General features: G+C 40.7%; 1 protein-coding gene across 5 annotated transcripts in view; it reads left to right on the forward strand.

Moving 5' to 3' along the window:
- CNTN4 (contactin 4) overlaps nucleotides 1-24,071 on the forward strand; it is a 296,910-nt gene that overhangs the window by 261,018 nt on the left and 11,821 nt on the right. For 4 of the 5 annotated variants that reach the window (XM_032193834.1, XM_032193833.1, XM_032193831.1 and 1 more), the window contains 3 exons: nucleotides 300-427; nucleotides 21,085-21,260; nucleotides 23,737-23,857. In XM_032193834.1, the coding sequence (XP_032049725.1) occupies nucleotides 300-427; nucleotides 21,085-21,260; nucleotides 23,737-23,857 (425 nt within the window). The remainder of the gene's footprint in view (nucleotides 1-299; nucleotides 428-21,084; nucleotides 21,261-23,736; nucleotides 23,858-24,071) is intronic. The other variant, XM_032193836.1, reaches the window with a different exon arrangement.

A 24,071-nucleotide genomic window follows, 5' to 3' on the forward strand; every position in this document is an offset into this window, starting at 1 on the left:
ACATGTTGCAGGAGTTGTCATGGTGAGGGCCCGGTACCAAAGTACAGCCTCACATAAAACCTACACAAGCTGCCGGTGTGTAAATTAGAGTTGCCCTCAAGTAAAGACATGGAAAACTCATGTAAATGATGTATTCAGTATTTATGAATTGCGTCCTAAGAGATTTCCGTCAGCTAAACTCACTCGGTAATGGGCAGCGGACTGTCTGTTGTTCAAATTGTTAATAATTAATGCAGACTCAGAAGAATTTTATGTTAACATAAAAAATACATAACTTCTGCTCCTGATTGTCTCTCCAGAATCTCAGTTTTGGATGACGGAAGCCTACGGATTGTCAACGTCACCAAAGCCGACGCAGGAAGCTACACCTGTGTGGCGACCAACCACTTCGGCACGGCGAGCAGCACGGGCAGTCTGGTTGTGAAAGGTAATGTGGCTCTTATCACGGGTGCACAGTACCCCACCGTGGCTTCTGCCAGCTCCTGGGGCAGTCACACGTGCACTGTTCCTTCCCCTGCACTGCTGAGCCAAAGCAGCCTCGTGGGAGTTGCAGGTTCTTCCACACTCCGGCTCTCCCGGCTGCAAAATAGCCTCGTGTGTCAGGGACAGGAAATCCAGGTGTTTATTCATGAGCATTCTGAGTTTTTCCATCTTTTTTTTTTTTTTTCAAAAGCAGAAGCTATAATGTTTGACAAAGATGTTTAAAGTAATAATTTGTTAAACGGAGCGACACTGACAAATGTCTTAAATTAATTTTTGCCCTGCTTATAAGTAGTCCTACGTCTGAGGAATTGTTATAGGTAATGAGTATATAGATTATTACGCTTATAATAGGTCTCCTTCTACTTCTTGTTTGAGGAAAAAACTATATTGGATAACAAATCAGGATGATTGATTACAAAGCAATAAATCAATCACGAAGCTCTAATGCTGTCAGTTTCAATTCTCCCATGTATTGGCACTGATGGATAGTATTTGGTTAGAGGGTCTTCTCATCAATTATTTGTGTGGTGTATAGGGAATACTTTAAAATGTTTCAATGCAAGTTTTAATCCCTGTTTTTTACAGTCAGAGCACATTTCAGCAAGTGATGTCAGGCAAGTGCTGATAAAGCTGGTGAGCCCCTGTTGTATTTATGAACTGCAGGTGACACTGGTACAGCAGCAGCTTCCTTCTCAGGGCAAAATGTGTGCCTCTGATTTAGCTATGCTGTTAGGTATTATAGTTACAGGGTTTTTGAGTAGCTTGTATGGCATTGCCCATGCCCGCATCTGTCCCTGCAAACAAAAATAGAGATGAGTGAAGATCTTGATCTCCACATGAGCTGACTCTGCCTTTACTTTGTGTTGTCTTGAGGAGGAGCCTGCAGCAAATAGCTAAAGAAGAAATGCTCAGGGAAAGCAGGCGCAACAAAGCCCACGTCTGCTATTGCAAGGGTTGGTCGATGACTGTCTGCCCTGGAATAAAGGGGGCAGCACAAAAAAAGGGTGAACACAGCCTGGGCCTCTTACCTGGGAACCCCATGGAGGTGGAGCATCTTTGTGGCAGGAGGGTCCACGTTTCACCCACAGCTGATGCTATCCCATATCTCAGTGCTGCAGGATGCCCAAGCACTTGGGTTTGGGTCTGCAGCACCTCTGCAATTCACTGGCTGCTTGTGGCACCCTAAAAAGCCAGTCATTAAAAACAGAACTGTGTTTCCCCGCTGCTATCAGAGAGTCATGCTTCTGTAGTTCACGGCATGCCCTCCCTTATTAGTAGCACCCAAGGAACAGGCAGTAACTCCGGGCACAAAGTTCGCAGCTATTCTACCCGATCTTTGGGCTCACATGGTTTACAAATCACTTTGCTGTGCGGAGAGGTTATAAAGGATTAGCAAGTGCTTTTTTCTCCCTCAGTGCTCCGTTTTCACTCGGTTCCATTAGCATTAATGGGAGTGACACGTGTGCATGAAGCAGAGAATAAACTCTTAAGCCCGGGATGTGGATATTAACAGCAGGCTGAGAAATGCAATTTCAAAGTCTATCCCATAAAAAGTATAAAAGAGCAGAAACTATTCTGAACTCCAAATGAACTGTGTAAAATACTCTATTTTATACTGAAATGCTTGAGTTTCTCTGCCCTAAGTAAAACACAGGCAAGTTTTGACAGAAATATGACAGAATACCTTACTTTAACTCAGTTTTGTGGTGTAAAAAAGACTAATTTATCAGCTGATGAGTTTTTTGACCTTAAGACGTGCTTATATTCTCTCCTAACTCATCTTATGTCATTGAGGAAAAAACTGTGAAGGTCAAAAGACATTTTTTCTAACCTTCCTCTGTTCTTCCATTAACATTGCAGGTTCTGTCTCCCTCTCTCTCTTTTTTTTTAATTTTCTTTCTCTCTCAGGGAGAGATGTCGACAGTGTCAAAGACAGTGTAGGCAAGGATGGAAGGAGGAGGAGAATATCTGCTACACCAGAACCAAGGAGCTTAAAATAAATCTCTGGCAAACAACCAGAGAGGGATGAATAAATATTCATATTATGCATGACTAGACAGCTTACAAAATATGAAATTCTGATGGGTGCCCATAGGGCTGTGTATTAACATGCTGTTGTCAGAGCTGTTGAGCCTCAGTGGCTTCCCGAACCAGTGAGGTTGTGTTTTGGGTTTCTTGTGTTGGTTTGTTCTCAGTGAGAACCATTCTGGCCTCTGAGACCTAAAATCTTGCAGACTTGCATGTATGGTTTGACCTTTAAATTAAAAAGCAGGATTGAATTTGTAAGGATGGAGGAGAATCCCACAGACTGTCTTCAGAGCTATGTAAAACATGGCATGTATTTACATGTAATACATAAATATTAATTTTCCATCTTTCTTTTTCCATTTTTACCATACTCGAGGCTAAATGTTCAATTTTTCCTACACATAGCAAGGCTATAGACTTTCTCAGCACCAGGGAATTACATGACAAAGAGTATAAACAGGCGTATACTGTACAATACAAGTTTATTTGTATTTAATGCAGTTATATAAATTGGCTAATATAGCAGCAGCTCTGAAATAGGAATCTAATTTCAAGGTGCTGCAATAGAAGCTTGAATATGCTAAGTACGAGGAGAAGCCGAGGGAAGGAGCTGCTCCTGGCCGGGATGTCCCAGCCACCGCGTGATTTGTTCCCCAGGGACCTGCCAAGGAAGGCACCAGCTCCCTCCTCTTGAGCATGACTCCGTGTGTTGGTTAAGTGGCGTAGTTGGCGCCAAGTGGTATACTTGGAGAACTGTTCTGTTGCAAAGACTTCAGGTTCCCTTCAAGAGCAATGAGTGAGACCCAAATGGAGGTTCCTGGGAGCCAGCCACGAAGGGCCAGTGGCAGCAGTCGCCATCCCTGCTGCAGGACAGCAGAGGTGCTCTATGGCTTCAAAGAGCTCCAGCCTGCCAGAAAGGGCTTCTCATACCATTCATTATCTGGTTGTGTTTGAGTGTAGAGCAGGAAGATCCCATCCTTTCCAGTCCCCTTATCAGTATCTTATAACAGAGTGAAGCAGTTTGCAAACGCTTGGTGGAGTCTGTAATTTCTGTTCTGGTAGTAAAGTGCAACAATGCTGGTAATACTGCTTGGTAATACTGTTAAATCTCTGACAAGGGCAAGTTCCGATGACATTATTTGCCTGTTTCATTATGAAGCACTTTTAACATTTTTCTACTGCCATTAGCTTGTCTCGTTTTGACTGTCATGGGAAGGCTCAAAGCAGTAAAAGCAAGAGAATTTTTGTTAGCCTGTATCTGTATCATTTTAGCAGAAAAATAATACAAAGATAATGTCAGTAGGTTATTTTTTTCCTCACGCTTGAACAGACTGATTGTCTTGACTTTGTCCAGCACAGGGATCCAAATTATTTTCTATAAAATTGCATATTTTCCTTTCCAAGCCTATTCCTTTGTGTGAACATCAAATTGGTGTATTGCATTTAAAACTGAAGATTGATTAAGTACTGTAAATTCTGGTCCATTATCATTAAATCATAGAAAGGTTTGAGCCAGAAGGGACCTTAACGATCATCTAATTCCAACCCCCCTTCCATGAGCAGGGACACCTCAAAAGACCTGTCAGAGACTTCAGTGGTATTGTCTTTAAACCTGATATTTTCCCTGTGTTATTCTGGCACTTTAAAAATAGCTGAGCTCATAGTTCAGAGGCAGTACCGTGCTCATCAGTGTGGGTGCAGACCCATAAATTAATTCAATTTTTATGCTATTGGAGTCTAACAAAACTCAGAAAATACAGAGATAAAGCTCATATGGAAGATCATACTCTCAGTGATATCCCTCATGGGTCTTAAGAGAATTGTTTTATTCTTTTGGAACTGTTTACACATTACCACGCTTCACTTTTTTGTTGTTGTATATTCATAGATAAAGTCAATCCAGGGTGAATATCCAGAGTATTATGAGTTTTAATGCTCTAGCACAGTTGTGCGTTTCTAACAGGATCTCTTCCACCCTTAGGATGATGTACATGTCTGTTCCTACCTTGTTTTATACTTAAAAATCATTTATTTCCCTCATCACAGACACAGATTCCGTATAACAGCCCTAAATCTCATTATATGGCTATTTGGGCTACTGAGATCAGCAAATGCTGGTCTTGCCTACAACTGATCTAGTTCTCTGATAGTGCCACTACTGATTTCATTAGTCAAACATACATGTAGCTTTTTTGAGATATATCTACCTACTGCTGCAGAAGTGTTGGGTGCATTAACAAAGTGTCCGTCCTTTTTAGGGTACACCCCTGAACTGAATGTACAGGAACTGTGCAATGGTTTTACTGTGCAGTAGCACAAAATGCTAATCTTTCAGCACAAAACTTTGCATGTGTATTTTCATGACTGTCCCTTTCATTTTTAATTAGTGAATAGAAATAACTTAGCACCATGAATTTATCAGCTTTGTTTTGAGCTATAACTTGACTACTGAGTAACTGGGATATCAAGTGCATGTGGGGGCGAAAGGTGTTATTTTTTTTCATAAGAGGGAGAATAAGCTTTCCGTTAAGATGGGATTTATTTGTGTGTTTGGCTGATTTTTCACATTAACCACAGGGAAAATGCAATAAATGATACTTAAATATGCTCACCCATTTAAGCACGGTCCACGTTACCAGAAATCCTCTGTACCTCCCAGAAGTTCCCCTGGTCAGACAAATTGCTGCTGCTTTGCTTATATAGAAAGTTGTCCCAGGAGGCTATTGCAGGCATCTTCTGTACCATCTGTATGTCGTGGGTTTAGTGGTCAGTCATTTTGAAATACGAATAGCCTTTCTGTCACACTTCCTGAGGTCTGTCTTGACCCAGCCATGTTTAAGGTCATGCAAGGTCTTCATTCCTCTTTCCTCACTGTTCTACTCAATCTAATTTAAATTCCTGTTGGTTATGCCTCCGTCCTTAGGAAAAAAAATAAATTAATTAATTAAAAAAAAAAAAAAATAGGTACATGACACCTAGTGTTGAAAGCAAAAAAAATATAACTTAAAAAAAAAAAAGAGTTGCAGAGTTTAAAGTAATCTCAGAGTAGCACTTTAGGGCTGTCCATATATTATGGGATTTTTGCAATTATGCTTGGTAGCATACACCATGTGTATTTGACTGATATCAAAAGCAAGGGTTTCTACACAAAAATTTAGAACTCTGAAAAAGTCAAAAGTTTTAATTTTTTGTTGTTTTTTTTTTGTTGTTGTTGTTGTTTTTTAGTAGTTACTGGACACCGTTTTTATATGTAGTCTAGATATGAATATTCAATTGCAAACCACAGGAAAGGTTATTATATGGTGCCTATCCAAAATTTCCTTCTGCAGCTGTATGGAGCTCATGTTGTTTGTGTTGAAAAGCTGGCAGGTGCATCTACTCTCTGTGGGTTATACCTGAGCCTGATAAATAGGTAGTTTTTTTCCCAGCTCTGCTCACACGAGAAGTTGAGGTCCTCAGAAAAATCAGGTCAGCCCCAAAGCACCCCAGGGAAGATGAAGTAACTGTGTATCATGTCAGCATTTCCATTTTTCTGACAGATAATTGAAGAAAAAGGTTGTAATTGTTGCAAGATTACAGAGGGGGAAATATGAGAAGCAGGTTCCCATCTGCTGCCAAGCCCTCCCCAAAGCCAGTACCTACCAGGTACTGGCCTTGTGCTTTGGGTTTCCTCAATGTGAACTCGTCAGACACGACAGCCAGGAGCTATTAGCTGTGTTGTGCCGGGGAAGGCCAGTGGCCTTGCTTAATCATTGATTAGGATCATAGTAAGCATCCAGGGGTGGGGCGTGGGGTTATCAGAGGGGTAATTTCCATCGGCCTCTTTGGAGATGTGTCGTAGCACGGTGTTGTGGGCAGACTGTCATGTGAGGCTTAACTCACAGACACTCATGAATCAGCAGCACCACGAGGTCTGCTTTTTAGCTGGGGGAGAAAAAATTAGGTCAGCTCCTAAGGACAAAAACAGTTAAGTGGCAAAGAAACATGTAAATGAAATAAACTGTAAAATGCCGATGGTTCGCTCTTAGGGCTAGCTGAATGAAGTTAGTTTTTTTTCTTGTAAACACTTACTGATCATAACAAATAAAACTTGTAAACACAATATAACTGTTAAGCTTCATTAAATTTGCAGCAGACAATTAATTTTTTTCAGGCAATTCAAATGGTCTTCTGTAGTACTGACTCAGTTTAATTGAACGTATTACCACAAGCAGACAATAAGAAATATATTGAAGATATCCATCTGGCTTGCATTGAAAACCTAGTGCGTTTCATTTTCTGTGGCTGTCACAAGCCTTACTAATTGCCTCATTTTGGCTGTTTTACAGTTAGTGTGATTTAGCCATTAATGTGATAAAAGTCATCTCGGTGAAGAGCTTGATATTAAAAAGCATAGATCTTCAGCCTATCTCTCCTGCCAATTTTGGACCTATCTATAGCATTATTAGAGTTATATTTTTAAAAGCAGAAATAACAAATATATTGACTCTCATGGAGCAGCTTCTCCAGGATCTTTGCCTATCAAATTCTGCTGTACAGAGAGCCAGTCAGCATGAAATATTTGCTCTGGGTAAACGCAGCAGATGCTTCTTCTGCTTCTCCCTGCCTTCTCCTTTCTGGTCCGTGTCCCTGCAACCTCCAGACAATCTTTAGTCACATTGGGGATCCTGAAAGTGGTAACTGCACAGACAAAAAAAGGAAGTCAAAATGAGCAATTGGCTGATTCTTACAAATGTTTCCAATTCAGCACATAAACATGGGAAAAATAATTTCTTTTGGAAAAGTTCAGACATTATATCTGTATAACCTGTAAGGTTAAAAAAAATAAATCCCATTTTTATTGTCTATTTTTGTCTTAAGCCCCCCATGATATTGCAGGGTCAGCATCGTTACAACCTCTCCTGCATAAAATGACTTAGAATAATTCCTTACAAAGCTCAGCAGTTTCTTTTTAGATATTTTCTTGTCTTCTTCTCTCCCAAAAAAAAGCAGGAAGTTCAGGAGTTGACTCAGTCATCGATATGGGATTGGGTTGTTTAGCTCATCATTGAAGATCAAATCCGTACATCTCTTGAAAAAGGAGATGACCTATAGGTTAAACACAGACTCTTAATGAGACGAAAGCAGGTTAATTAACACTTTTCATCAACTTGCTTCAATTTATTTTAACATGATCCATTTCAGAAAGGTTAAAATATTTTTCAGTTTTTGAATACAAATGAAAATCCAGCATAGTTAAAATGAAACCACAGATCAAGGACTTCTGATATATATATATATTAATCAAATAGATGTAGTGTATTCACTTATGTATGTGTCCTTATGTATGTCATTGTATATAAAACGTAAGTAATACTTTGTCCAGTAGTTCATTTCATAGCTAAAGAAGACTAGCCAGAGCTTGTTAACTGGAAATTATTATCTGACTGGGGACACTTACAAATTCATAAGAAAAGGAATACATTTAACTTAACGTTTTCCACCCATTTCCCTAGCTAGTAGCTGCAGAGAATTAATTTAGATTTCAAAGAGCTACTAGGAGAAGTAGGAAAAGCTGAGGTCTGTGGGACGAGCCAGAATCGTGCGGTCTGGTTAACGAGGCAGTGCCACCATGCTGAGCAGGCCAGAAGTGTGCTCAGTAGATTAAATCAGTTGGAGGTAGCTGAACTGATGGACCTCTCCCGTGTCGGCGGGCTCTGCTGGTTACAGTTCGGGCTGTTGGCTCTGCACACAAACTGGCTGTGGAGGAATAAAGGAGTCCAGCTGGGGTTGGACATAAGGGGCTATATTCTCACGTCCTGAGACTGCATTTCTTAATGGAGTCACTGGGAATTGCTGGCAGTAGAAGATCTGCCTCATGGAACTCTTAGTTTCTTGCAACTGTTTTGGTCTGTAGAAAACTAAATGTGACAATTCTACTGCCATGAGATATAAATCCCATGTATCTATCTTCTTTGTGCTCATTCAAGAAGACTGCATTGTAAGTCTACTAACAGCATGAGTTTGATCTTCATCCCGAAGGAGGACACAGTTTATCCTTTTCCAAGGCATACAGTGGAATAAACTTCCAAACGTGAGCTTCACAGGAATCCCACATATCTTGACTAACTCAGGGCCATGCTGTAAGAGAAAACAATACAACAGAGAAAAGTGAGATCATTGTAGCCTTGTGGAAGATGGGAGTAGGTGTCCCTACAGCTGCTTCTCTCCATACCTGAGTAATTCAGTCTGGCTGCGCAGTTAGGGATGGGGGAGCTAATGATGTAAATATTACATGCATTGAGCAAATTACTGCCAGTCTCCATTTCAGGTGAGAGATGAAGGATCTCTGCAGGAGAATAAAGAGTGAAAGTGGCAGTGACTCTGTTACTCCTAAGAACTTTATATCCTAGAAAATAGTGACTAAGAACAGACTGGCCTGAAGGCTATGGTTTTTACATCAAAGATACAGAGGAAGTGTTTAGAGAGCACATTTTGTGTAGTAGGAGGAAAATGTGTGAGCATTGAAGAAAAGAATCTGGGACAGTACTTGGGGAAATATCAGTCCTTTTGTGCATTTTCTCAGAAGCGTTTCTGGAAGCAGCTTAGCAGAACCAAACTTCTGAGGTTTTGAACAGTTTTGACTTTTTCTCTCTGGCCCTAGGTGGATTGGAAAGAGGAATCTAGTGACAGGTTACTCAAAGTTGCTTATCAGATAATAATATCCAAGTGGCACGTGGATAAAGACTGCGTGTGATGGTTCTTAACACGTCACGGAGTAACTAAAACACTGCCCAACAGTGATGAAGTGGTGTTTGCAATATTAGAGACTTCTGCAACCTGATTTTCACCTCTTCTAATGCAATTTAAGTAAGATTATGAGCAATCCCATCAAAGTTAATATAAAGCCTAGAGTTCCTTGTCTTAATCCCAAAATCATGACAGCAGAGAGAATTTAATATCAGAGGCCACCAGAATAGGTTAAGTTCTGGGAGCGCTGTAGCACAGCATTCAAAACAGTTATTTAGGAACATGACATAAATAGAAATCTTCATGACTCAATGGCAGGTTGATCCCAAAATACAAGGAAGTTCTGTCATGAACTTGGATTGATTCTCTCTCACACACACATGCACACTTGAAATATGAATTTTATTTTCATTATGTTTGAAGTTTTTAATTGTATCATGAAGAGCTAATGATCAAAGCTGTAGGTTTTAGTGCTGCTTTCTTCTGGCTTCATTGTGAATACATCTAAATATTAATCTTTATTTGAATTTATTTAGAAAGTCAGCAGTATTTCACCAGTGAAAAATTCAGTTCTTTTTATGTCTCAGTAGGAAGTCTCCGTAACAATTCAAGCCTGAATCCATTAGCCCTGATAACTAAACCATTTGCTGTAATTGAAGATGAATGACATTCCCTGCAGCAGAGAGCCACAAGTGGTAGTGTCAGGGAGAAATACTGTAGACCATGACTAAAGTCCTAGCAAAGTTGTGTGCTGAGAAGCGTGGGGCCAAACTCATCCATCACTGAAATCAGGCTGGAAGGAAGGATGGTAGGGCTGACGTGCTCTTTGTTCCTCCTCCTCCCTGTGTGATTCTTTACAAGTTAGATCTTGATTGTTGTTTTGAGGTGATGCGCGTAAGAAAAATTTGACTAATTTGAAGTAAAATGCCACGCAACAGGAAAAAATGTCAGGGACACTTTTTAATGATGCTCTGTGATGTATATTTGTAGTATAGGAGCTGGGAATTTTGAGCAAGTTATAATGACAGAACAGTCTTGCAGGTTATTATTCTCATTCCACATTTGATCCTGCCTTGATCCTGCCCCTTCCTGTAACATCAGTACTAGAGCTTCACCAAGAGAGCAAAACAGTAGCACGTCCCTCAGAAAGGCTTCTCTTCTCAGTTCATCACTAATTGGGACATGGAGACACAAGCCACTGCCTTGCAAAAGAGCAAAGCACATTGACAGACAGTCTCACCTTCACCAGGAAACAAATTAGACCTCTGTGGCCCAGAAAATATTTTTTAAAGATTCGTTTTGTTCTTACAGTAACTTGATTTTTTTGGAAGTAGGTGTTTGGGCTTCATTCTCGCCTGTGGTAGCAGAGGTCTCAACAGGGTTTCAAGTAAAAGTTTGTCTTAAATAAAAATATCTACTGTGCACAGCGGTGTCAGAAGACAAAACACTTTATAATGAAGGTCTTATATCTATTTGATAGGCTGGGTAAATAAGGCAGCAGAGACTTTTAATGACTAGCTCAAGGTCAGACAAGGAAAGTAAGGAGGAGAGCTTTTATTCCCTTTCGCTCCAAGATCTGTTATCTTGCTGGCCACAGAGCAGGCTTGCTCTTCGCTCTGTGCTTTTCCCCCTCTTTTGCTTATCTAATTCTCTATTCAGTGTAATTCTGTTAAGCTTAATTGTTCACATTTGGTTGTGATTCAAACTCTAAAAACTCAAACTAGTATTTAATAGGATGGTTCACATGCTGTGCTTGCCCCTAGCAGGAGCGATTTACAAGCCGGCAGTTTTGGATATGCTCCCTCTGCAAATAGCTACTAAATAGAGTTAAAATAGCTCTCTTTTTCCTGCTTTTCTTCTCCCTGTTGGCTGACTCAGTTCTTTGGATACTTCTAAATTCCAGAGGTTTGTAGATGAGTTTGGGTAACTGCTATTGTGCTTTCCTAATTAGTTCTAAACTTGCAAGTACTTTTTGACAATGTGTAATATCCACACGGCCTGAATAGGCTTAAACTTTTCTGCTATTTATATGTAAAACCTGAATAAGAATTCAGTGTTATGGGTAACTAGAGACAGACATTTTCCATCTGAAAAAAAAAAAAAATATTTTATTTAAACAAACTTTAAAAATGTTTTAAAATAGAAAAAAAAAAAATATGTTACTGGGACAGCATTATTTTTTCTAAGTGCTCAGTTTATTAATAAGTTTGACTTTTCATTTGAGGTTTACCTTTAAGCTGACCTGAGAAGATATTTTTGAAATTGAAAGTAAGTAAAAAATAAAATAAAATTGAATAATTGATTGCCCTACCTGCCTGCAGATTAGGCTGTGTCTAGTCCTGCCCAGTGGACAAAAACTTCTTAATTATGTCTTGTTGTCAGGATGTCATTTCCTGAGGCACTAGAGAAATGCCTAGATTTCTTTTTAGTGTAGATTGCATAAAGCTTGGGAATTACAGATTTTGCTTTAGTGTGGTAGAGGCATTTCTCTATGGGAGCTCCTTGCAAGAACTTCTACTAATTATATTCTAATTATAAAATAGTAGGAGCAGATGATGTTTTAGAGAAATACTTGGATTGAGAGCATTCATGGGATTGATAACAACAACCCAACCAGCATCTAAGCCATTGAGATAACACCAGGAGACAGACACTCAGCAATGAAAACTGAGCTGGACATCCTTCCTAATGACAGATAGCCAGGAGTTCAAGTGGGAAACTCTTTACATTGTTCCTGGGGTTTTTATGTTGAGTTTTGTGTCCCAGTGGAGATTCTAACCATTTAATGAACTAATATATTTGGTGCTTACTAAAATTAGTGAATCGTAGCCTGTTTTCTGTCCAGGAATCCTCCCTGGTGCTTTTTTCACTTAAAAATGAGCATATATTCAGTAGGTCACAGTTCTCTGCCTCCATAATGAAGACAGACAGACACAGTCATAGGAAATCAGTAAAAATGATTTAGCAAGGACAAAACTGTCTTGTTATTTTGTGGATGCAAGATTTTCCACATCCCTGCAGTGTTACCGCTCAGGAGACACTGACCATACTGAATTAGCAATGGAAATATTCAGTATCTTCTGCTGATGTGCAGTACAGCGCTCATCGTTTCACATGTGACTTTTGGTGTTGATACCTAAGTTATGTCATCTTTCTGTTGGCTTTCATAAAGTATCCCCAGCCACTTTCAGTACGACAGGTCCATCAGGGGGCAGGTAATGAAGTCTGCAAGGCATGCAAAAAATTGTTATGTTCTAATTTTTTTTTCATCCCAGCGAGAATCTTTAGCTCGTTACCACAATGAATCTTATATTCCATGCTTTTGTAGTCTGCAGCATGTTGAGGTTCTCAGGGGAAAATCAAGGCCAAAAATCCCTAAACCAAATAGAAAAACAAATGAAATAAAAAGGAGGTGCTTCCCTTCAGCTGATTTTATGTTACAGCTTTAGGGAAGTTGGGGAGTTTTTTACTGCAGCATAGGATAGCCAAAATCCCAACACAAAGAATATAGTGCTGGACTTAACTTAGTGACATCCTTGAACATATACAGTTCCACATGCACACACACATAATAAAGAATCAAAAAAGATTTACTTTAAGGTGTGTGTAGATATATGCTAGAATTGAGACTGTGACAGCCTCTGTGTGTGTGTATGGCTCTCTAGGATGTTCATTCTGATTGCAACAATAGCAGAGTATCACTGAGAACTAATTATAGTATGTTTGAGAACTAAGAGGTGGTGACTTCCTACAAATTGCATTGCTGTATGAAATGGTATTTGTATAGGTACCTGTATTACAGCATGTATGGGAGTTTTACTAATTCTGGGTAAATATATTGATGTAGCAGTTAGTGTAAATGTTTGTTTTAACAAAGTTATAATGCATGGGAAATAAATTAGAATACCCTAAAATTTTCCCAGGATCTTAATGTAACAGTAAATATTTTCCTGTTTTCAGAGATATCAGTAGGTGCTCCCGCCCAGCCCTCCTTACTGGTAGGACTGGTGACGTGCTGTGTTCACATCAGCTGCTTGAAAAGCTCAGTGTGTCTGGGACCACTTGATAAATCACCTGTACACCAAGACTTGCTTATTCCAAGACATTCATGACAAATGCAAGACTTGATCTGGGTGGCATTAAGGGTGGTTAAGCTGTGAATCATTCACTGGGAAGCTGGAAATTCCAGCTACTGATTTTCATGCCATTCTGTAGGTTTGACAGCTCAAGAGACATCAGCTCCTAATGACTCTTGACTTGGGATTTATTCTTGCATGTCAGCTTATTCCTAACATCTTGGTCCTGAGGAGGAGGGTGTAGATAACAGACATAGAACTCAGTTAGGAAAAATCTAAAACCATATCCTACCATAAAAGTGCAAAGACCGTGCCAGTCACTTTATAATGTCTCAGTTTGAATGCCTGCCTATCATATTATTGCTGCTCCGTTTCTTTCTGAAATTTTCTATTTGTGGTCATTACCATTCAAAATGTATTTAAAAGCCCCATAAATCAACAATCCCAGCAGGTTAAGCTGTTCAAATGGAGAAAAATCTTCTGGCCCCAGCCCACATACATGGGCTGCACAACAGACTGCACAGTGCTGCATTTGCACAATTACCTGTGGCTTGTAGTACAAAGGGAATGGTGATTGATCCTTGAGTGACTTGCAATTTATCAAAGATTAGATATGATTTCTCCTGTATCTGATTAACCTTCTCTGTAAGATGGCCATCATTTTTGTAATGGCAGTAGATTATTCCATACTTGAAAAGATGGATATCAGCTAGTTTCAATCAATAGCCCACAAAAGGTGACACCTCGGATTCACTGGGTTATCTATAAAGTGTGTCACAAATGGTTCAATCGTTTGTCAAATATACCAATTTCATCTAAGGCACCTCTGAAGTGGAGTGGCTTTTATTTGAGTCTGAAATGCAAAGAGAGAGAAGGTATGTTTGGGTTTTGTCGCGTAATCAGGCACTGTTGCATGCTGCTATAAAGAACAAGTATGAATTTCTATGAGTGACAGATTTGACTGTCATTTGCAGACCCCATTACGTATGATTTTCTTTGTCACAATTGTATGGGGAGAGCTTGATTTTATAAGATTGCTTTGCACTGGGTAAAATGGAGGTTGAAATGAAGTATTGTGCCCTCTTGTTATTTAAGTAACACTCGTTGTACTCTCAGTGGAGTGGATATATTTTCATATATTTTGTCTTTGAATTTGTTATAACGGCACATCCCTCCCCAGTATCCTTTGATACAATTCCATTCTTAATGTGTTTTCAGATTTAAATTAACCTTCATTTATTATTCAGCCACACAAAGGATGTGTATTTGAGTATGCAGAAATGCAATCCGCTGATTGACTGCCGGGTCCCTGTCTGGGAGGTGGGAGGCATTAATTCCTGGGAGGGAGACTTAGACAGTTTTCAATCTGTGGGAAGCTATTTTTCAATGTCAGTTTAAGAAATATGTTAATAACTTGTACCGCAACTGCAGTTCAGCTCTGAATGAAGCTGAGAAGGAGGCTGCCATTCTCACAGGTGAGGCTGAAGCAATTGGATGGGCAGGTTACTGAGGAGGGCAGTCACAAGGAGCAGAATATAAAATACTCACTTAAAAAAAAAAAAAAAAAAAACTGGCCCACTCCAAAACAAAGAGGCATTCCTTAGAGAAACGGGCTCAAGCAACATGCTGAAGCACACATCTGAAAATAACTGCATGCCCCCCACCCTGCCGTAGTTCTGATATGGCAAGATTTAAGCCAAGTAAGTAGCAAGATAAGGATTCTCTTTCAGGAAAGCAATTTTAGCACGTCTTAAATGCCCAGCTAAACTGAGTGTATTGCTGAATAAGAGTCTCCACTCTTCCAGGAAAGGTCAAACGTTCCACCCCTTAATCCCTGTAAAATATGTGGCCACGTGTCACTGCCAGTGGTGCCAAAGATCAGTGCTGCCTGATTACATGGAAAGATCTAGACCGCTAACCACAAATATTTCTAAAATCAAAAAATGACTTTAGTCCTAAGCCTAAAGTCCCTTTTCTAAGCTGATGGTGTCCCTTTCCCTTTTAATAAGATTACAGTTTATGAGGCTGAACTACCATACTACAAACACGAGGAAGTGCTGCAACAGTGCCCGTTAAGGCATGTGCCTTATAAACCAGTTATAAACCACTTACAAACGTGTCCTGCAGGAGCACACGTGTAACAGCTGACAGCATGGAACTGAAGAGTTACGTTGGCATGAGGACGAGCTGAAAGCACGTATGTGGCCATCACAGCTCAAGTCTGCAATAGTGTAAAGCAGTCTATGTTTTGCCATTTATCTTTGGCTTTCCCCATGTCTTTCTCAGATTAATTTTGGCCGTGCCCCATAGGGTGCTTAAACAATCTATGAAGATAGCTGTAGTTTGTTGTGCTAATTCATACTATGTGTTTAGTTATTCACCAGTTATAAATCTCTTTAGCTTAGGGTTATATTTTCCTGTTTTTAGTATTTTTCACAGTGTCTGATGGTGCCCAGAGCACTGAGAGCTCCTGAAGCTGAGCTAGACGTCAGCTGCTTTGGGCTTCATGGTCTTGGATAAATGTTTCAGTCACAAACAGGAGAGAAAGAAACATTGGAGCACATTTGAGCACTTATATATTGGCCTTTGATTCTTCAGTTGCTCATAGAAAACAGATGATTCTACCTCCAAAATTGATTTTTATTATCTCCAGACATGATTTGCCTTGAAATCAATATAATAATGTAAAATGTCATTGCAAATAGAGGACATTGATCTGTAATGCATTTATTAACTCCCTCTTATAAAAACAACAACACAAAAAAGAAAACAGTAACTCCTCTGGTTTTCCATAAGGAGAAAAAAATAGCATTATAATTTATATTAAAAAAAAAAAAAATTTAATCTTGTAGGTAAAATTACGCGGATTAAGTATAAAATGGAGGTGAATCTTTAACACGGTAATGCTAATTGCTGCCTCAGACAAGCAGGTAATTAGATGGTTAATCACACTTGCAAGTAGTGCTTATCTGCCTAGGTCTACATAAAGAATATCAGCAATGTAGGTGGAAATTCAGCCCCAGGAAAGCAGCACTGTCCCTTTTCCTTAGCGTTGGATGCAGCCCTGTGTGCTTGGCATTGCCTCTCTTTGTCTTAGCTGCTTGTTTGAAGCATCTGGTAATTGCACATAAACTCTTGCACTTGAGCATTCATGCCTGAACCTGAAATTACCTTGTCAGCCACACCGGCTTTCATTAAGCAGCTAACAGATGCCCTGGCATGCTGCTATCCCAGAGCATGATGCAGGGAGTTGGAGCCTCGTGTGCTGCGATGGCCATGCTGCGTGTGGCAGCCTCATGTCCCTCCTGCAACAGCCATGCCCTCTGAGCACAGTATGTGGGACACGAGTATTTCTTATCTACCTGAAGGAAATGAACTTATTCCTTTGCAAAAGCGCACACTGCTTTTTTCTGTTTAAAGAGCCAGACTTTGTTTCTTCTCTCTATAAGCCACTGCTGCAGTTTTTGCCTTTCTGACTTGTGTCCATTTCCACAGTTTTCCATTCAAAGGCACAAATATTTGCTACACACTTTGCCTCTATAGGCACTGCTAAGTCTGGGGATGAATTATGGTTCCTTCCATTTTCTTTTACTATGAAAAAATATATCCAAAGCCTGAGTGTTCCCTTCTCCTTCATCTCTTTTGACCTCCTCCTCTGTGCCAGGACAGATGTCTAAATAAGCACTTAAGCAGTAGGTACACAAGTTTCAGAAACCAGCATTGGAAATACTGTCATTATTTCTTCTTTGGATTAGTCTTGGAGATGCTCAAGTCCACTGACTTGAGTCCAACGACAGGAGCTGTGTCTCCTGTTCAATCTTTTGCTGTGGTAAAGCACAGTGTGTGCCTCCTCCACCCCGGGCTGGCAAAGCAGACCTCGTTGTTTGCTAAGCACTTTGATATCCACAAATGAAAGGCACTGCGCCTATTAATATCGCCGAATCCGTTCCCCGCAGAGCTGAGCACACAGCCGCCACAGCTGAGCCAAATTGGAAATGAGTGTATTTGGAAGGGGGGTGCCAAGGAGCTGAGCAGTGCAAACAGAGCAGCCTTCCCGTAGGTGCAAACCCTTTGCTCGGCTGGAACCTTGCTGGCTGGCACCACGCACACGGTGCCGCTTCTCACTGTGCCCTGGTCCTCTTGTATCACTCAAGGTACATTTGCATGCCCTGGACTGACTTTAAAAATAAAAACCAACAAGCATTATCCCCAAGTGTCAGCCTCTGCTTTGCTTTATGTCATCTGTGCCATGTCTCTGTAGCTGGTGGCCCGCTGTGTCACGTCCTCCTGATCAATGCGACGCAGCACAGCCCTGCGTGAGCTACAGCAAGCAAGCGCAGCCCTGCAAAGCTGTTTATCCTAAACAAGTAATCCCCCCTAATGGACACCCAATCAATAGCAAGCCGGGGTGGGAAGGCTTCTCTTCAGCTCGGATAATTGCTGCCCTCAGCCCATACTGCGATGCCAGCAGCCTGCAGCTCCATGGCTGGGGAATGCGGCACGGCGTGCCCAGGTGGGACGCACCGCGCAGGCAGCTGAGCACGGCTGCCTTTAACAGGGTGTGAGGGACAGAAGAGCAGTAGCTGAGGGTAGGAAATGCTGCTCAGGTCCGTTTCTTCTTCCAGACTGAAAGCTATTAGGAAAGCTTTGTGAAGATCTCTGCTCATATAAGCCAAATGCATTAAATCAGTCAGAAATATGGCAAATTCTCCAAGCATGCACCACAGCAGTAACACTAAGGGATGTCACTCAGACAACAGCAGGTAAGAAAAGCCAAGATGACTTCTCTGCCCCTGAAGGGGTCTGGGGGCCAGCCGAGCTGCCCCGGCGTGGCTCTGCTCCGCTGAGGGTCTGCCCCGCCAGCTCACACAAGCAGCAGGCTGAGCCCCCAGCCTGCTCGGCATGAGAGGAAAACTATGTGTAAAACAAACAGCACGTGTTTCCTTCACATGGCAAGCACAAAAACTGCAGTGGTGAAAATGCTGAAGTGAAAGGAAGGCGAAGAGGGAGCCTCGCTGCTTCCCAAGCCTTCAGTGACACCTACAGCCAGGCGCATGGCAGGGGGGCACCGCAGCTGCACCCGGCCTCTGCTCAGCAACACCAAGAGAGACCAAACACCAGATTATTCTACCTCCTGACGACGAGGGCTTTCCATTCCCTGAGAGCACTCCCTTTAGCATTCAGCATTCCCTTGTCTCTCCTACACAAACTCATCAGCAATGCCAGAGGTACCTTCACAGCACTGACCGGGAGCAGTTGTGCTCCCTGGGGCATTTGCTGGGCAGTTCCCGGTGCCACCTCCCTCTGCAGCGCCCACAAACCTGCAGACAACAACTGCACAGGGTGACATTACTGATAGAAATTCTTACCCTTTATTTGTAACTGACTGTTTCAGACATTTTTTAAAATATCTCAAAATGCACCAGAGTGCTCTAAAGGTGAGTATTAACAAAATCACAATTTTTCTTTAAATTAGCTGTCCTTGGTAACAGTGCCCATACTGAGTAAAGACATCTAAAGAAAATAATCTGCACTTGGGTTAGTAACAGAGTGGTGAGCTCAGTTCACACAAGGTATTTGTCTCTGTAGATTGCCTCTTGTGCCTGGCAGGTGGACAATAAATAAATGAGTAGTTAGTAGAAAAAAAATATATATATAAATTTATTTATTTATTTATTTATTTTTGACTTGGATGCTAACCAACACAATTTTGGTATCATTAAAGCACTCACCATAATTTAAAAGGTGCCTGATGTTACAGATTTTGAAAATGCAAATCTAATAATTTTGATTACCACTTGGCTGCATATCACCAAGGTGTGCCTACACTTGGCTGCCCTCAATTGGCTTCTGAATAACATTTTCCATTAGCTGCTCTGCTCAGGTTATTCGGGGGGGGGGGGGAAGAGGTGGTTTTGTTTTTCAGCTTTTCTAGTCCTTGAGAAGAGATTGGTAAGCATTCTCCTTGGGGTGATTTGTAAAGTGCATTACAGGGGGCTCCTGCTGATGCTGAGCGTGACTTGGGTCAGAGCCCTGCCTGCATGTCGTTTGTCATCTTGCCGTATCGGCCGCTCCTATAACCCGGTATGTCCAGCTGTAAGATTGCAATGCTTCTTGACGTGATTGGATTGAAACCTGGGGGCCTGATTTTCAAAGGCACTGGGCACTTTGCAGCTCCTACAACTTCCACAAGAGCTGTGCTAAGCTGCTTTGGAAAATAGGTCGTTAGCAAACATACATGCTTCATTCTTTATATTTTTATAAACTCTGTGTATTTCATCAGGAAGAATCAGGTTTATGGTATGGACTTCTCGCCTCTTGTAGAAAGTGAATGGCAGGTGAGGGCAATTTGCAGAAAAACCTCACTGCTTATGCTTGTTGAGGACCACGGCACATATGGTGCGTTGTGGGACACACACAGGAGCACTCAGAGCTTTGTTGGAGGCACTCATTGCATCTCAGAATCACGTCCTTCATAAACATTTCCTATGGACTTTGAGCAGGACAGAAACTAAACTCCAGAAGCTGTGAGGAATTTTGTAAGTGAGTGATTCCACGCCACTGCACTTGGGGGAGTCTCTGCAGCACCCCAGGCTCTGGATGCTTCACATCCTTCCACATTTCAGCAGTAGCAATCCCAAACGACAGTAAAATCCTGACACATCAGTTAAATAAAAACAAAGTAATAATTAAATATTGTTTTAGCAAATTGCACTTGTACTGCTTTTCACCTGAGAATCTGGAATGTTTTACTTGTATTAATTACTGAAGCCTCATAACAGCTACTGTGATTATGATAAGAGTTACTTTGTTTTGTTAGAAAGTGAAACCAAAGAAACCAAAATAGACATTAATTCAATTTGCTCAAGGTAATACCACCATGTCCTTGAGGACTTGATCTGAAGCCTGTTCAAGCCAGTGATCAAACCTTTCTCACTGCCTCCTGGAGACTTTTGATGAGGTTTCTCGAAACCCAGTAATAGCTTCATGTCCCCTGAATTTCAACAAACAGTTTTGCCCAGGACAATTATTTTTTGCAATAGCCTTGCTATTTTAGCAGAGAGTTAAGCAGTTGGACAGTAGTCCCTGGATGAAGTAGTTAAGATTTTGGTTTCATATACTAGAGAATGAATAATGCCCGTAGTATTTTACCATGACAGCTGTGTGGAATAGACTTTTGGAATAAGTAAAAATATCTATCTGTATATGATTTTCAGACTTTTGGTCTCATTGTTAAGCAATATTTTTTCTCCTTTTCATTTCCTCTGTGGCCCCTGTAGAAAAAAAATATAGCATTTTTATCAACAGAAATGAAAGACAAATGTTAACTTTAGAGGCAGAGGGAATTCATAGGCACAGATGAGGAGCTGAAGTTGGCATAATGTGTCATGGCTCATCTTTCTATGCCACCATTTTGTTCGTACTGCATGACTGAAGTGAAAAATGGGCAATTAAAATAGTGGTAAAGGATCCACGTGAACTCCAAGTGAGGAATATGTTGCATTCTTTTCCATCTTTTTCTTTTCTCCTTGTTCATCTGGACTGCAGCTAGAAGAGGATTCTGGAAGACTTCTTGATAATGTTTCTATCCAACAAAAAGAGAAAGGTATCGGGATAAATTCAAAGATGTGATAGTTCATTTTTTTGAAAAAGTTCAAGAGCTACTATTGTGATAGATCATGTAGGATCATTTTCAGCTCCACATGGGCCTCCCTTTCTCAGGAAGACAGGACTAATTTTTTTTTTTCTCTATTGCCTTCATTTGTAGATCCAACAAGGGTTATGGTGTCACCTTTCAGCATGGACGTCACCGTTGGAGAAAGTATTGTCCTGCCTTGTCAGGTATCTCACGATCACTCGCTAGATATCATGTTTACCTGGTCATTCAATGGACACCTGATAGACTTTGAAAAAGATGGGGACCACTTTGAAAGAGTTGGAGGGGTAAGTATTAATACTAAAGCGATACCCCCAAAGTGTTCCTCTTCTCTATTGACAGTCATAGTTATAGCTGAACATAACATAGAATTAAGTTAACACTAGGAGACATCTTATAGCTCGTAGACTGAGAAAATAAATGTTGACAGTACACTACTTTGTGATAGTTTATGTAGAATTGTTATAATTGCTTAATGACATGCCTTAAATATCTGCTGGCATGAATGATGTGTTACCATTGTGGTGAGCTGTATGTCAGAAGACCTGCAATGCATTTTCTTATTGCAAAAAAACTGAAAAAACTGCCTTCTCACTTCCCCACACAGAAGTTCATACTAGTTTTGCTGCATCTATAAAAACAAACAAACAAACAAACACTATAGAACTTTTTGTATTTATACAGAAATTGGGAAAAATTCATATTTATTTGGCATATTTATATGTCTGTGTCCTTCTCTTGTGACCACATGCTTGCAATAAGTATTTTTCCTCCACACAAAATGATCTGCATAGAGTTAGAAATGTCTCTGACCTTTGGAAATGATCTTTCTCCTCGGCGTTATCTGCGCAAGTTTCCTGGTGATGTCATTTTGGTATCTTCAGGTTCCTTGTTTGTTTATAGGAAACCCAGTCTGCACCAACTGACAGCGCAGACTTTTGCAATGTCCAATGAAATATTTGTTTAAAGGTTTTGAAGGTGATGTTAATGGAAATCTGATAACTAGGAGAAGAGTCAGGTGTGAGGTGATCTTTAGACTCTCCATTAATTACAGCTGTAGCCATCTCCGTCATTCAAGAACATGATCAAGTGGTAGGTATGGGGAAGCAGCTGTCGTGCAGGTAGGAATTGCTTTCCTTCCTTAGGAGAGGAGAAGGTCTGCTTTTCCTGCTAGGTCTGCTATTTTCTGCCTCTTCAGGAAGGTTTAGGAGCAGAAAGTCCTCATAGGACAAGTGTGCTGGCTGGCCGGTGCCCAGCCCCAATCCCCAGAGAGGAGTATGCCCCAGGGGACAATCTACAGCACCGCTGACATGGCCCCTTGGCTAATGTGGGCAATCTGAGGTTCCCTGAAATTGTTGCAGACTAAATTTGGGGAATTGGAAAGGGTCACTGCTATGCAAGATACCCGAGGAAGCCATCTCTTGGAAAGGGGTTTCACATAAGGATGAAGCATGTCTGTCTGTCAGACCTTCCTCCAGCTTTTTATGCTATTCTTTTGAATAAAAATAATTTCCAAATAATTTTTGATAAAACAGGACCAGACGATTCACAGACTATGTGTAGAAAATAAGTGAAAAGTTTACTTTTTTGTAATTCTCATGTTTTCCTTCACAGCTCAGATTTCATCTGATTTACCCTGCTCAATGCTGTACTGGCCTTGTGGGAGTTTAATTTCTAACTGAATTACAATTAAAAATTGCTTTTCCCATCATCCTTACAGATGATTTTTTTCCACTTTTATTGAGTGAACATTGCAAGAAAAAGATGGAAAGAAGTATAATAATTTTTCAGCAGTAGAGGACAGAAGGGAGTTTTGCATGCTACTCTAAGGGAGGTTTGACAAAGTCACGTGCTGCACTGGGTTTCGGGCAGACAGGCAGTCTATGTTTACACTTGTCAAGAGTGAAATTTGATGCTAAAAGGAAAAGGAAATACAATTTACAAGCCTTGCTTTTATACCAAAAAAAATCATTAAAAGATGCACTTAAAGATTTATGCCTAGGGTGCACATCAGCACTGACAGCTCTTCCCAGTGACTGAGCTACAAAGCCAAAATTACAAACTTTATTAATATTCTTTAGTCAGAAAGCCACGATCACAAGGTTACCCTGAGACTTCTAATGTATTGAATGTTTTGCATCTAGAGAAAAATTTAGAAAGAGTTTTGAGCCTCCTATACATGCAGAAACGTAATTAGTTCTATTCAACAGTTAATCAGACATGCATTTGGTGTTCGGAAAACAAATTACTGCTGTTAGGTAATGTGAGATTTCCTTGGAGAGTGCTGTTCTCATGATCTTTAGTACAAAAACGCCAGGCAATCAAAATGCTGGCCGTAATACAAGGCCATGAAACTCTTGCAGATGCCTCATAATTTGGGCTGGTTTGTACTTGTGAAATGGATGTAGACCTGACTTAGACATGTGAACAGTGAAGAGGCTATAAATTGCTTATCCAGAGAGGTGAAGGAGGAATTGAGGCAAGCCTGCCCCACATAAGCTCTGTCACATTGTTTTAATGGGGAAACTGCTTAACGGACCCAAACCTGGCTCCCTTGCCCCTTGCAGAAGCCGTAATTTTAGAAACGCTCCCGCTCTGATCTTCAAGGCGAACTCACATAATTTTAATAGTCCACGGCTTGCATTACGAATGTTTTCATCAGCCAGTATAAAATAAATCCATTAGTCACAGTGTCCTTCATGTGATAATGATGTTTAGCACTCATTAAAAAGTAATTGTAACCACTTTTCCCTACTTTATCAGCAGGATTCAGCTGGTGATTTGATGATCAGAAGCATCCAGCTGAAGCATGCTGGGAAGTACGTCTGCATGGTGCAAACAAGTGTGGACAAGCTATCGGCTGCTGCAGACCTGATTGTAAGAGGTATTTGAATTTTGTTACTGTTGTTGTTGTTGTTGGAAATTTTCTCTTTTTTTCCTATCTTCTGCTGCTAGTAAGACAATTTCTGTGCTCAGATACATTCATTAGGATCCCAGCATCTTGTAATTAATCTAAGAAATAAGCTCTAACTACAAGCTGTGGTTCACGGTACATTCTCAAGCAGCATATATAAAGCTGCTTTCATATATGCATCCTC

Source organism: Aythya fuligula, chromosome 10 (genome assembly GCF_009819795.1).
Source record: "Aythya fuligula isolate bAytFul2 chromosome 10, bAytFul2.pri, whole genome shotgun sequence".
NCBI classification, from domain to species: Eukaryota; Metazoa; Chordata; class Aves; order Anseriformes; family Anatidae; genus Aythya; species Aythya fuligula.